Here is a 12,952-nt window from a genome sequence, read left to right on the forward strand (position 1 = left end):
GTCAGAGGCGTCAGAGCCCTTGACTCAGGCTCGTTTCCGTCCTTCTAAACTGATAAGCGATACAAACTAGGTACAGTCTGCAAAATGTACGAGTAACTATTTCTAATAATCTGCATATATTTATGGCCGATTGATTTTTAACCACCGACGCAAAAACGAAGGGGTGTTATAAGTTTGACGTGTCTGTATGTTTGTCTGTCTGTGTGTGTGTCTGTCTGTGGCATCGTAGCTCCCGAACGAATGAACCGATTTGGATTTAGTTTTTTTTTGTCTGTAAGCTGAGTAAGTCGGGAGTGTTAGCCATGTTTCATGAAAATCGGTCTACTATGTCGCGGTCGGGGGTTTCAAAATTTTAATTTTGTGGTTATATTTGATTTGAATTATCTAGTATAGTGTAGTGACAGTAAACAAAATGCCAATATCCTTTGTTAGCGTAAGTCTTGTCAGATAATGAAATGATCTCAGCCTATTTTTAAAATTAATTTGCATAGACATTACCTCAATGATCCTTATGACTATTATGGCTAGACTAGGTCTAGGTAGGTCCATTGTTTCATTCGCTACTGTTGTTACCGACTGTACGTAGGAGTCTATAGCTTTTCTCCTTTCAACATGAAAGTGTGAAGACAATAGAATATTATGAACAGTCTTGTGGGTTCACACTCAAGATTATTACAGTCAACGTACATGTCTACAAATATCGAAAAAGCTATCTTTTTCAGATCTTAAAAACATGAAAGTTTCATACAATTATTTCTGCGTTGCCTGTAGCATTCATGTTTAATGTGAGTATGTATATTATATAAATATATTGATTTACGTGTCATGTCACAGTATAATAAAGAGTACTATCGTACAGTATGGCCACTCCCGCTCCCCGCTAAAAGTGCCGCCCACACCCTCTCGGTTACCTCACAGTTATCGCCTCAAAAACGCGACCAGTCGACCTGTCATATCTCACTCATACAAGCTTAGTACGCGTTCACCTACACGACCTTAGAATGTGTGCTAGGAACACGCCTCTTTCATATATTTGATTGCCAGTGTCCGAGGTGTGGTCATGTTTAATGTAATGATAATTATTTCATAATCATGATTAAACTAAGTTCCTAATAATCTACACGTATTAGAAATTCAGTTATCTATATGTACTAGTAAAGTATCGAAGTTTCCAAAGTTCAGTCAAGGTTGATCATACGATACAGCCATAGCCAAAATAAGCTCCGTAATCTGATGCCAATGTCAGATCGCATATTAATTTACAAAGTGTAACATACAAGTCATACAACATATACTTTATATCACATCAGCTTAGTAGCTGTTTAAATCAACAGGTATGTGTGTACAGTAATATGTACTGTACGCTGCAAAATTATGTATTTATACACATATTTTTAATAGTATAAAATAGTTTAGTCTTGGTTTGTTCCATTATTTTTTGGCAAAAGCTGATGACAACGAATAAGCCGAAATAAGAAAAAGGCAAACAACTCATGATCAAAGACGACAAAGACTTTTAGACTACCACTACCGACGTTAGTGACGAATGAAGAATGGGTGACGAAAGCAGAATGGGAGGAATTGAACTTAACAGAAACCGAATGGGACGATCCATGACGAATCCAAAAATAGTACTTTTTTCGTCTCCAAGTAACTGAACCTGCGACTCTACCAATCTTGCTGTACGTTCCGCCGGTATCTTAACCTCACTATACTAATTAATAGGAATTTAATGGTTTTACCAGGTTTTTTTCCTTCCCATGAAAATTACTCCCGCACCTACTGCAGCCAAGCCCAAACTGCATCCAAGGTCTAATGGCCGCTGTACACATATGGCCAACGGTTCCACCAACCCCCTTGGCCAAGCGTGTAGAGGGCTACTTGGCCGTAAGTTGGCTGTTGGCGCTTGCGCTTGCCGGCCAACCGATTGGTGTCGGTTTTTTGTCCACACATCAAAGGATCTTGGCGCCAATGGCCAACTGCGTTTACACGTTGGCGCTTCATTCAGTTGGTCGTCAGCCGTCAGAGAGGACAGTAGTGAAATATTTACGAAAATAATAAGTTTATCTATGTCAATAATAGTGTAGATTTTAGGAAATAAAATAACCTTGCAAATGTTTAATGTATTTCCTAAAAAAGATAAATGTTCTTATCATAATATTCAAAAAATTGTTAATATTTCAAATAATTTAATTTTACTACGGGGTATTTATTTTTTAATCAAATTTTTCTGTCAACGTCTATGACCTAGAATTTCCTAGACTTTTCCATTCCACGTCCATCTTTCATGAAGAGCTAATGCCAAGTGATTGGTTCGCCAATGTGTAAACAGCGGCTCTTATCTTGGCCAAGGGGTTTCACAAAGGGTTGGTGGAACCGTTGGCCATATGTGTACAGGGGCCATAAGGCAGCAACGGGGTAGGTAACTATCAAAATTTAACCCTATTGCAGAGGTATACGGTACAACAAGGGTTAATTACGATTCTTACGAGTTGCAATCTTAACGATTGGTATTTAATCTCTAGCTATTTCAGGGAGTGCTAGTTCGTAAACCCCTTGAGTAGCGAGCTTCCAACATGAGTTTCTGGCGCTAGAATACCTACGTCACTCAATAGCGTATAAACGTCACGGAAAATTAATTTAAAATTTGTATAAGTATAGTAGCTGTAAGAGGACTAGGGTAGGTAGCCAAATGCACAAACGCTTACGACAATATTATCGTTATCGTAGCGTAACTATTTCTATTGCTCTTCCATATTTGCGCGTCAGAGTCAGACTGCGTTTTTATCGGCGTCTAGCTAGTGGTTAGTTGTATTGGGCTTTTCCGCAAGTCGACAGCCATTGCGCCTATTTTGCGGGAAATAGACGAGGATAGCCCTATCTCTAGCCACCCCAGCTCCTGTACAAATCCTAGCAATGTTTTCAGGTTGCTCAATACCTCTTTCAGTGTGTTCGGCGTGCCTAGGTACTTGTTCCTGTGTACTTCTACCTGTTTACACTCCAGAAGAAAGTGTTTGGCGGTCTATCCTGCTTCCATGCACGCTCTGCCCATGGGGCTGTCCGTTATACCACAGAATATATAATAGTACAAGTACAGAAGGCTCACTCCTTTGATGTTCACAAAACGCCGCCATTCTAAATTCTTACCTACATTAACAAACGGACCGCACGCGTGCAGACGACATTGAATTCTATTGCGCCGCGCGAAGGTCGTCGCCAGTGAATGGGCCGCGAACTCGCGGCCGCCGGCATGTACTTGTAGCGCGGTGAAAGGATCGCGGAGTGAGCCGCCCCTGGTTATACCTATGTTTATATTGAGGTGCTGGTTCAATCTGTTGTGTCCTGTAATGAATCCTACTATTTTGCGCAGTTGCCGTCTGGGTCTTCTGCGTCTAGCGTCAACAATTGTTATTTCGGCTAGGCCGGTCTACACTTTTTCCATACAATGAATGTCAATTTCCGTGACATGTTATCGACTAAATAACGTATTTTAAATCTTCAATAACTTATTGCAGAGAAATCAAAGCTGGTCACCGTACGATGACTGGTTGCGCATACATATACATTTAAACAGTCGCGTCCTTGCGATCGGCTTGTTAAAGTATTAAATAAAGCTGTTTTCATTAACGTGAAACCCGACAACCGTTTCACACTCGATCGGGTGGAACGTCCAATCTACGGATTGGTTCGGTTGGGAAACCTTTCCGGGATTCTCGCGATTTTATCGAGGTTTCCTACCTATTAGAGGATTACAGCTGGCGTAAGACACTTTATAATGTTGTTTTGATACGTTACCGATAGTATTTACTACGTACTTAGTGAAGTACCTCATGAAATAACTTTTAGGGAGCATTATACATGGCGTTGGCGGTCAAAGTCGAAGCGATCCTATCAGGATTGCTAATATTGCTATAATATTCTAGTATTAACTTTAGCTTTTTATGTGGCAGTTCAATTGTGCTGCGTTGTTCAGCGCTATCAAGTTACCATTTTGTTTTTCAAATGTTACTATCGTATTCTCCTAATCGCCAAATTCCTAACTAATCCACGAGGATTAACTAGAGTCTAGGAAGGCAAATAGCAGAATTAATCTACGTTTCATTACAGATAGATTATCTCCGTCATTATCGGTATAGCGGATTTACGAGATACTTTTTCTAGGAAGATAACGGGAGTTAAGTAGCGGTCGGGTCAGTTCTTATAACTGGATGACATTGGGTCTTGACGGACATAGGGACTAAGTGCAGGCCTTTTTCTGCCTATAAGGGACATTGTGCAAATACAATTGTAGAACGTGCAATTATCGTCAGAGATGTGCGAAGTAGCTAACTGTTAAAGCTGGGCTGCAATTACATGTGACTGTTTTTACCGCTTTGTAAAGCTTCGGTTTTAAACATACAGTCATATCCATACAGACGAGGTCATGCATGTGTAAGCTATGGAAATAGCATTCTAATTTCAGTCCTTTGGTAGTAATTCAAAGGGTTGGTGAGGCAACTTCGTAGTCGATTCCTGGTGAAAGGTTACTTCTTTGAATTGTTTGTTAAAGTACTGTTTACCAGCCGCATATCTTGAGCGGTCTCTATTATATTAGACATCCCTCAATATCTTACTCTACTTGCGATATACACATACATTTTTTCGTTTATCGCGTCAGTTCGTCCTATTCGCACTTACAAACTAGTTAGAACGTAGCAGATATGGTGATAGATGATAAAGAGGCGTCAAAGTAACCGCCTGGCTGAAGCCCCTTAAAGATTTACAATAACCACGTTGTATTTACATAAGTGCTCCACTTGTACTCGTCTCGCGAATGCCAGCTGTAGTGACATTAAACCTTCGTGAAAGCAGACGAAGTGACATAATTAATGAGTGGGAGGTCACCGGTTTGTGCCGCAATCTTATCGAGGCGAGGACTCGTAAAACGTAAGGTTACGTTACGGGTTTCCGAAAGAAGAAAATAAGGCGTTAAAGCCTTTTAAATCATCTTGTTCTTTAAAATATATTAGCTCTTTATTATATCAGTTAGTGTGTTTAGGTTAGCTGTCAACGTACGAGTAGGTGACGTATTAAATAAATATAGGTATAACACAGTTTCTTGTCATATTTTTGTATTAAATTGGTTTCGTACCTTTGAAAACAACCGCTAAAGATTAGAAGCAATTTGGAATTTTCAATCAGATGGGCTACAGTCCTTGAAATTTTACATATATTTTTAAACCAAAATTGCGCAAGACTTAGAGCCGGTTGCATCAAACCCTTTGTCACCGTTAAAGCGTTCGTTAAATTTTATAGTATGGGAAGTTCCATAGACGTCTGCTGTGTGACGATGATGTGTTTGTCAAATGTGCTTGATGCAACTGGCCCTCATGTAACAAATTATCAAATCACAGTTCAGATCTTATCTCAACTAGATTTAATAAACGCGATAACAAACGTCATAATGAAAAAGATAATTTATCTCTCTGGTCATACGTCATCAGCATAAAGTCTAGATTGTATTGGCTTGTCGTTTACCTTTAATGACTTCCATAAAGCGACTTGTAAACTAGCTATCTTTATGGTGATGTCTAACGATGGCCGTTATAACTTGCTACAAACAAGAAAGCTTAGTAAATAGACTTTCACATGAATGGGCTGGAAAATATACAGCAGAGATTTTTCTTCTTCTGTCTGGCGTTATCTCGCCATTTGGTGGCTCATGAAAACATAGGGTCAGCTGTGACAACTAATTAACTAGGATTTGGTGTCGACACTAGTTTTACGAAAGAGAATGACATCTACCTATCTACACCTACACCTTCCAATCTAGACCCAGAGGGCAAACTAGGCCCTATTGAGATGCTCAGTACTCTCAGTCCGGTTTCCTCGCGATTTTATCTTATACCAGACATACCAGTCATCGACTGGCAAATATCAAATATCATTTTGTGCATACATTTTTAGAAACGTCGGTCAGGAGCCTGGTTTCATAGTCGCAAGACTCGCATCGCAAGCTTACTTTTTATATACCTGAGTGTAGTTTGGTCTCACAACACAGAGAACCTCCTATAGAGTGGCAGTCTTGTATATTTGGTTCGCGATACGAGTGACCAGTGTTTGGGGTGCGAGGAGCGGGCGGGGAATGTGTTAAGCGCGCTGTGATTGGCCGTTTCAAGGACGGCGGGCAGTCGCGCCAGATGAAAAGGGACAGAAGTATGACTGTCCCTCTACTGACGCGTAAGTGGCCAATGTAAGTTGACCTATGCCGGCTCTGAATAAATTATAAATATGACTTATTTGTGGAATGTAATGCCGTCTGTTTTTAAATTTGAGCTTCTTGTTACCTTTCCACACCATTTCACACTACAGGTGGACATCTTTAAGGCATCAAAATACCCTTTTCCAATTTTTTTGTGCGAAAAACACGCGCTGCTTTCGGGTCTGTTACTTGGTCGATACTGATCGGGCACGGCGAGCGCCCGCGCTTATATCAGTGCAAATACTAGGAAGGCTGGCAACCGCGAGTCGTCTTGTAATAGATGTCTATAGGGGTTGGTCTGTGTCTCACAAAGAGCGCAAACTTCGTAATTTCTTAAGAACATCATTATTCACATAATTTTTTAATACAATAACACGAATGACCACATAATGAATCCACGACGTCCATTGCATGTTGTTAATTAGCTCTAACAATTTGTACCTAGTATAATTTGACCTAAATACGTCTATCACACGGCATATTTTAGTTTTTCTGCCACCCCACGTAACTTCAACTAGTTTACGCGATGTGTGCTAAATTTTTCTACAAAGAAAAATATGTTACTGTTTTTATTCAAAGGAATGCACGAAGAATATATTCCAATGAAAGTGTTAACTGAAATATATAAAGATTTTTAAGAAAGGGAGAGTCTAACTAAGACTGCCTTTCAACTTTATAACAATTATAACTATAACGTCGACCGCGAATAAATTACAGGGCTTCTCTTAAAACACCGGTTACTTTTCCGTTTCCTCTAAACCTTCGTCTTTTGCATTGAATTGAAGTTTTTTGTTTCCGCTGTGTATATATTAATTACCACTACTTTTAATACCTTGATAGTTGGCTCTTGATAGTCTTGATTAATTCTTTCACATTTCCACGAACAGAAACTAAACTGTAAAGTTTTCACGAGCCGCTATCAAGCCATCGTGAAATCTCCATCATCCACGCCCGCCATAACGAAGGCCCGCGACCAAACCCCAGAAACGGGTAATTAAATCGTTACACTTTTACTTGTCGGCGTTTTTAAACGTTGCACGAGCTCTTCACCATTTGCATGTTATCATAATCATGATCACGCGCAGCCATTTTAATCGTCCAGTTTCATCACTGGCTAATCATGTGGAACACGGAACAATTAGATGGTATGAGGAATGTTCACAAAAACGTGGCCTATTACTTGGCTCCGGCATGGGTGTTCCATTTAATGTGATTCCATTCAAATATAGAAGGGGAGTGGTGGTAATGGTGATCTATGATTTGACTTTCAAAGATTTGGGTCATGGGTTCTTGGTAATGCAGACTGAATTGCATATCCATTTCAATGTCTTTGATTCATTTTGACAAAAGGAGGAGGATGAGGATTTAGAGACAGTACTAGGCGTAGGCATGGCATGCCTTCGGCAAGTAAAGTAAAAGTAAAAAAAAACGTACCTACATTTTCTAAAAAGGCAAAGATATCTAAATATCCTGCTATGTTGTTGCGAGATTTTTACTCGTGTCAAGTCCACATGCTTGCACTATCCGGAAATGAACTTTTAAGTTGATTCAACGTAGCGATAAATGTCAAACATAAAGTACAGAACGATCTCAAGGGAGACCGGATGGAATTTGGTTGCAATGGGCATCGGAAATTGTATAAATTCTTTTGTGGCTTCTCGTTCTTGGCAAGCGTCTATGTATCACACTTTGTAATATCTGACACGATGGAACAATTTTTCATAAATGTGAAACGGTAAATGTTTGGCAAACGAAGTGACATTGATTAACAATTTATTTTGATGTTTTACTGGTTTCAAACATAAGGTACAAGTATACAACAAGAACATAATTATAGCATCGTGTAACATGTAAATTTAAGACTACTTCGCTGTTTTAATTTCAGGGTTCGAAAATATCCGATATGTATAATAAATATCAAAATATCGGATATTTATGATATATATCGGAAATATATCAACTTTGATATATATCCATTTTGTATGGAAGGCATATTATTATTTTGTTGCATTATTTACGAATACTACTTTAGATAAGAAGAAATCTACTAAAAAACATAACATTTTGTAGAAAAACAGTAAAAAACACAAAAAAAAAGTATATTTTAACAATGTCACATTTTTTAAAACCTTTTGTGTATTGCAATATTTACAAACAAATTGTATATGTATATCGGATATTTATATCCATTGATATATATCGTCGAACCCAGCTGGATATATATCCATTGATATATATCCTCGAACCCTGTTTAATTTACTTACTTCACATTCATTAAGCTAAGTATATTTTTATTCCAAACATGATAATTAAGTTTTTTTTTCATACGTACTGCCTTTGTTTAATTTTGCGGTTATTAACAATATTGGTTTACTCGAGGACGATAATAACATGCAATTGCAATTTCGCGGCAATTTTCAGATTCGATGGCCAGACTGTAATAACGCGATAACTCATAACTCAGAATTACCTACCACCTTTGGGAATGGAATTTCGGAAAATAATCCCACATCAATAAAGATTCGGAATAATATGGTTATTGGTTATCCATGGGCTTAATATAAAAACGGGTAAAAACATAACGTAAATAATAAATATCTAAGATTTTAATATATAATATCGCGTGTATAAATATGCATATATAACTCATAATCATATCCACTCATCAGTTAACAAGCTCGGGGATTGCTCATTAGTCAGCTTATTAGCATTTAGCCGGCGAGACACATCTCGCTCGCGGCTCGTAATATCATACGTGCGATACTCCACTAAATTACACGCATTTATATGACACGCACCATAAAATCCTTTACTTATGCTGCTAAATTGGCCTCACTTGGCTTAATTCACACGTCGCAGTTGATTATGCGGCGGTAGGCTTTGAGTCGGTTTAGGTCACCTAGTCTAATTCAGTGGCTGGATGGTCGCCAAGCATTTGTTCTTTTGTCGTGCGTCCGTCACAGTCGTTTTGTATTGTCATGCGTGTTACCGTTCGGTTCCCAAGTGTTGATGTCGCGGTCGTTGAACTGTCGATAAATTTTATCTGCACTGTGACGCATTCGGGGTTGTTGCTTCAGTGGTGAACTCACATGTGACAAAAACTTGGACTAGCTTAGAGAAATCGTATACCGCCAAGGATAAAGAAAAGCCGTGAGTTAGATCTTAGATCCTACTTCGATATTCATATTACACAACGGATGTAAGAATCGTGTGGGAATATTTTTATTGTTTGCCTTCGAGATCATTGTGTGCTAATAGTTGTGGGAGATCGAATTTCACTTTTGTGCGTGCATGGCGAAGGAAGAAATTGACGAACCTATTCAGCGTCTGGTAATCGAAAAGTTTCTTGCTTTGTGCATTGCTAAATATTAATGACGGGAGACCGCTTCTAAGTTCAATATCGTTAAGTTTTATTGCCTATTGTGCTAACGCTGAATTGTTTCTTGCCTCGCGAGTAAAGTAGGTTAGTTATGTATGAAACGCGGCTGTCGCACGCTTATTAAATTATGTACGCACCGTGGCTGTAAAATAATTTACAGTTCATTCCGAATTTTGTCACATTGTTGTTAGTAACTGTAGTTTTACTGGACCGGATAATTTAAGTAATTCTGCTGAACCTTTGGTATAGACTTTCGATTAGGTTTCACATTGAGTTCGCCTAACAAGGACGTTTTATTTATGCAAGCGCGGGGAAACTTTCTCCGAATAGCCTTTTATACCACCTGGAATGGACACGTCCAGTCTACAAATACAAATGCAATACAAATGATATGTCTTTTAATATACATAGTTCAGTAGGTATAGGCTTTTTACTGTGAACATTGCCTCATAAGTACGTAGACACACCTTAATAGGTATTATAAATTGCAAAAAATTTAATATGAATCTTGAACACGAGTACCTACAGAATTCTTCCACATCAATATGATCCGCGCTGTAGGCATTAGTAAGTACAAACTATCGATGTATCCGATACATGTTGATTAATTCTGTGTTAAACAAACAAATGTCTCACCTCGAACTAATTGTTTACACAGCGTCAAAAGAGACAAGCAAACTATCGGAACATATTGATTCACCATTTATGTCAATGAAAATGTCAGATCACCGGAGGCGGAGGTATCTTTTTAAAACCATTTTTTAACAAATACCTCTCCTTTCATCACGTTTTTGTGCATCAAACAACAGTTGATAGATATATTTTTTTTATCTATTTATTCGGTCGTTAGCTTCGTACGTAATAGGCTGTTGTTGACGTTGAAATGTTTATATGTGACAATCCATAAGAAAAGGGCCCTTATGGCGGTTTCTAGTTACGGAGATATCGACGTTTTTGTAAAATCGTTCGAAATTATCGATTTTTGAATTTATGCAAAATAGTAAAATATACGAATAGACGTGCAATTGTAGCTTGGTTTCAGTAGTGTACGTTAAGTATTTCTATATTAAAATTCAGCTCAAAGTTTAGTAGAAAAGGGCCCTTATGCCAGAGCGCGTTCGAAAATATGAAAACTGTTGTTAAAAAATGTTGTAATTACTTACAACTTTTGTTTATAAGTTAGTTTATGTTATATAGGTACGATTCAATGAAGTACTTTGATACCTAATTTAAAAATTACCCGATTTAGGTACCTAGTCGTCACTTTAAAATAAAAATCTTACTCGTGAGTAGCTACTAAGTGCAATCTGACTTCAAACCTCACTCGGCGGCGTGTCAAAGCGAAGATGTTATTCCTTTGACTAATGCCGCCGTTACCACTGTCTCTCTCTTACTCGCGACACTTCGCACGCCGCGCTGATTAATGATCAAGATTTTAAGTTTACTTCATATAACATTTTTCTTTGGTATTCTGTTATAATACAAGATAAGTAACTAAAATAATAAAATACATTAGCAATGAGTAATTTTTATCTGTGATGGTCATAAGGGCCCTTTTCCCAAATGTATGGGAGTCAATAATTTGTGATTTTTATGTAACTTTAAAAATTTATAAATAAAAAAATAAGACATGCAGAATAATTCTGACACTTTAGTTATAAATGTGTAGACTGATTAAATATAATTTAGAAGTCTCTATACGAAAATTATTATTATTATAGGAGCAGATGTTAAATATTCTAATTGTGATATTCTGATTAAAATATACATATTTAATGAACCATGGGATTTTATTTCTATCCTTAAATGTAAGTTGAAACATATATAACTATGTACTATAGTTCAGATAGCAACATATTAGAAGAAAAGCCAAAAAAATATGTTTTCCTAATTTTTTTCTTATAAGCGACTTGCCCTAATCAAAGCTCGATTTTTCATGATCTGGAAGTCGATGAAACACAATCACAACTGATTCTCAAAGAAATGTACCTTGAGATACACAATCAATCGTCATCTATGTAACTTCCAATGGGAACACCCTTAAAGTGAGTTTCAAACTTCTTTTCACGTTTTCTCAAAAGTGCAATACTTAGCATGTGTATGCTTGATGATTTTTAAAAAAAAAAGTACGTGGCCTAGGGCCATGATTTTTGTTGTATTAGATAGCTTATTTAATGCAGATTTAGGATCTGTGCCTAACTCAATACCTGCCATAAGGGCCTTTCTGTGATGGATTGTCACATATGTTTACTGTTTCTCTTGTCCAGGTACAAAAACAGATGGCGCGCGAATACGAGCAGCTCAAAGCCACGGTGGCCACGCTGCAGATGTTCCAGCACGAGGGGGAGAAAGCCATCACGCCTATGACTGGCAGTAAGTACATATTTACTTTAAACTATAAAAACATTTACTCAATAAATCTGTTTTAACAGGTTAGAACAGGCACGAAATGCGCTAATTACTGCCTGCAACTCTATGCTCTTTTCTGACCGTTGGTGACCATTTATTGATTATCATTGTCACAAGTCGCAAGGTTTAGGAATTGTCTTCGGAATGCTTTGACAGTGTGGACTACATATTTTTATTTCTGCTCTTACGGCGCTTTCATTCTAGTAAGTGTACACAAGAAATAAGATTGCTTCACTTAAAGAATGCTCGTCCTCTATCCTTTTTTGGTTTGAATCAACCCACTTATGAGTGTACAAATAAGGGTTCAATGTACCTTCGCTACCTTTTCCAACATAACAGCAATTTTATCTTATCTTGACAAAGGGAAACTTTGTCGGGTGCACTCCGACCCACTAGAATCTTTTGTACGCCTGGTTCGCCGCGTACAAAAACTACCAAAGTGAAATCACGTTTCAAGCGGTCCCATATAACTGCGATAACTGTACCATAACCACAATTATGGAAGTTAGATTGCATTCACTGCATCTCCGCCGTTTGGTCGCTCCTCGGCGTCTTGTTTCCGTCCACACAAATGAAGCGTGCAATTAAATGTTGTCGTCAGTCGTATAGCGATGAATTTCAAACACGCATTTGTTTTCTTTATAAAGCTCTTACTCACCTTAAACTACAAAACCGTTACTATAGCGGCGGTAGCTAGCCTCTAGTTTAAGTTTCAGAAGTGTGGACAATCATTACAATTAACCATTAATCTGTGCTACATAATGATTCTGATCCACATCTTCAGTCACCTTTTTAGGGTTCCGTACCAAAAAGGTACAACAGGAACCCTTATGGTGCGACTCTGTCCGTCTGTCTGTCCGTCTGTCACATTGTTAAATATCTCGAGAATTACTTATGCTGTCGATATGAAATTTGGAATAGTT

The 12,952-nt window shown here is 38.0% G+C and overlaps 1 protein-coding gene across 2 annotated transcripts in view; it reads left to right on the forward strand.

Annotated features, from left to right (window-relative positions):
• The window catches only part of LOC125234307, a 64,175-nt gene that overhangs the window by 17,969 nt on the left and 33,254 nt on the right, over window positions 1-12,952 (forward strand). For both annotated transcript variants that reach the window (XM_048140604.1, XM_048140525.1), the window contains exon 2: window positions 11,888-11,993. In XM_048140604.1, coding sequence (XP_047996561.1) covers window positions 11,888-11,993 — 106 coding nt within the window. The remainder of the gene's footprint in view (window positions 1-11,887; window positions 11,994-12,952) is intronic.

The sequence above is a fragment of the Leguminivora glycinivorella genome, chromosome 1, assembly GCF_023078275.1.
Source record: "Leguminivora glycinivorella isolate SPB_JAAS2020 chromosome 1, LegGlyc_1.1, whole genome shotgun sequence".
Classification (NCBI taxonomy): Eukaryota; Metazoa; Arthropoda; class Insecta; order Lepidoptera; family Tortricidae; genus Leguminivora; species Leguminivora glycinivorella.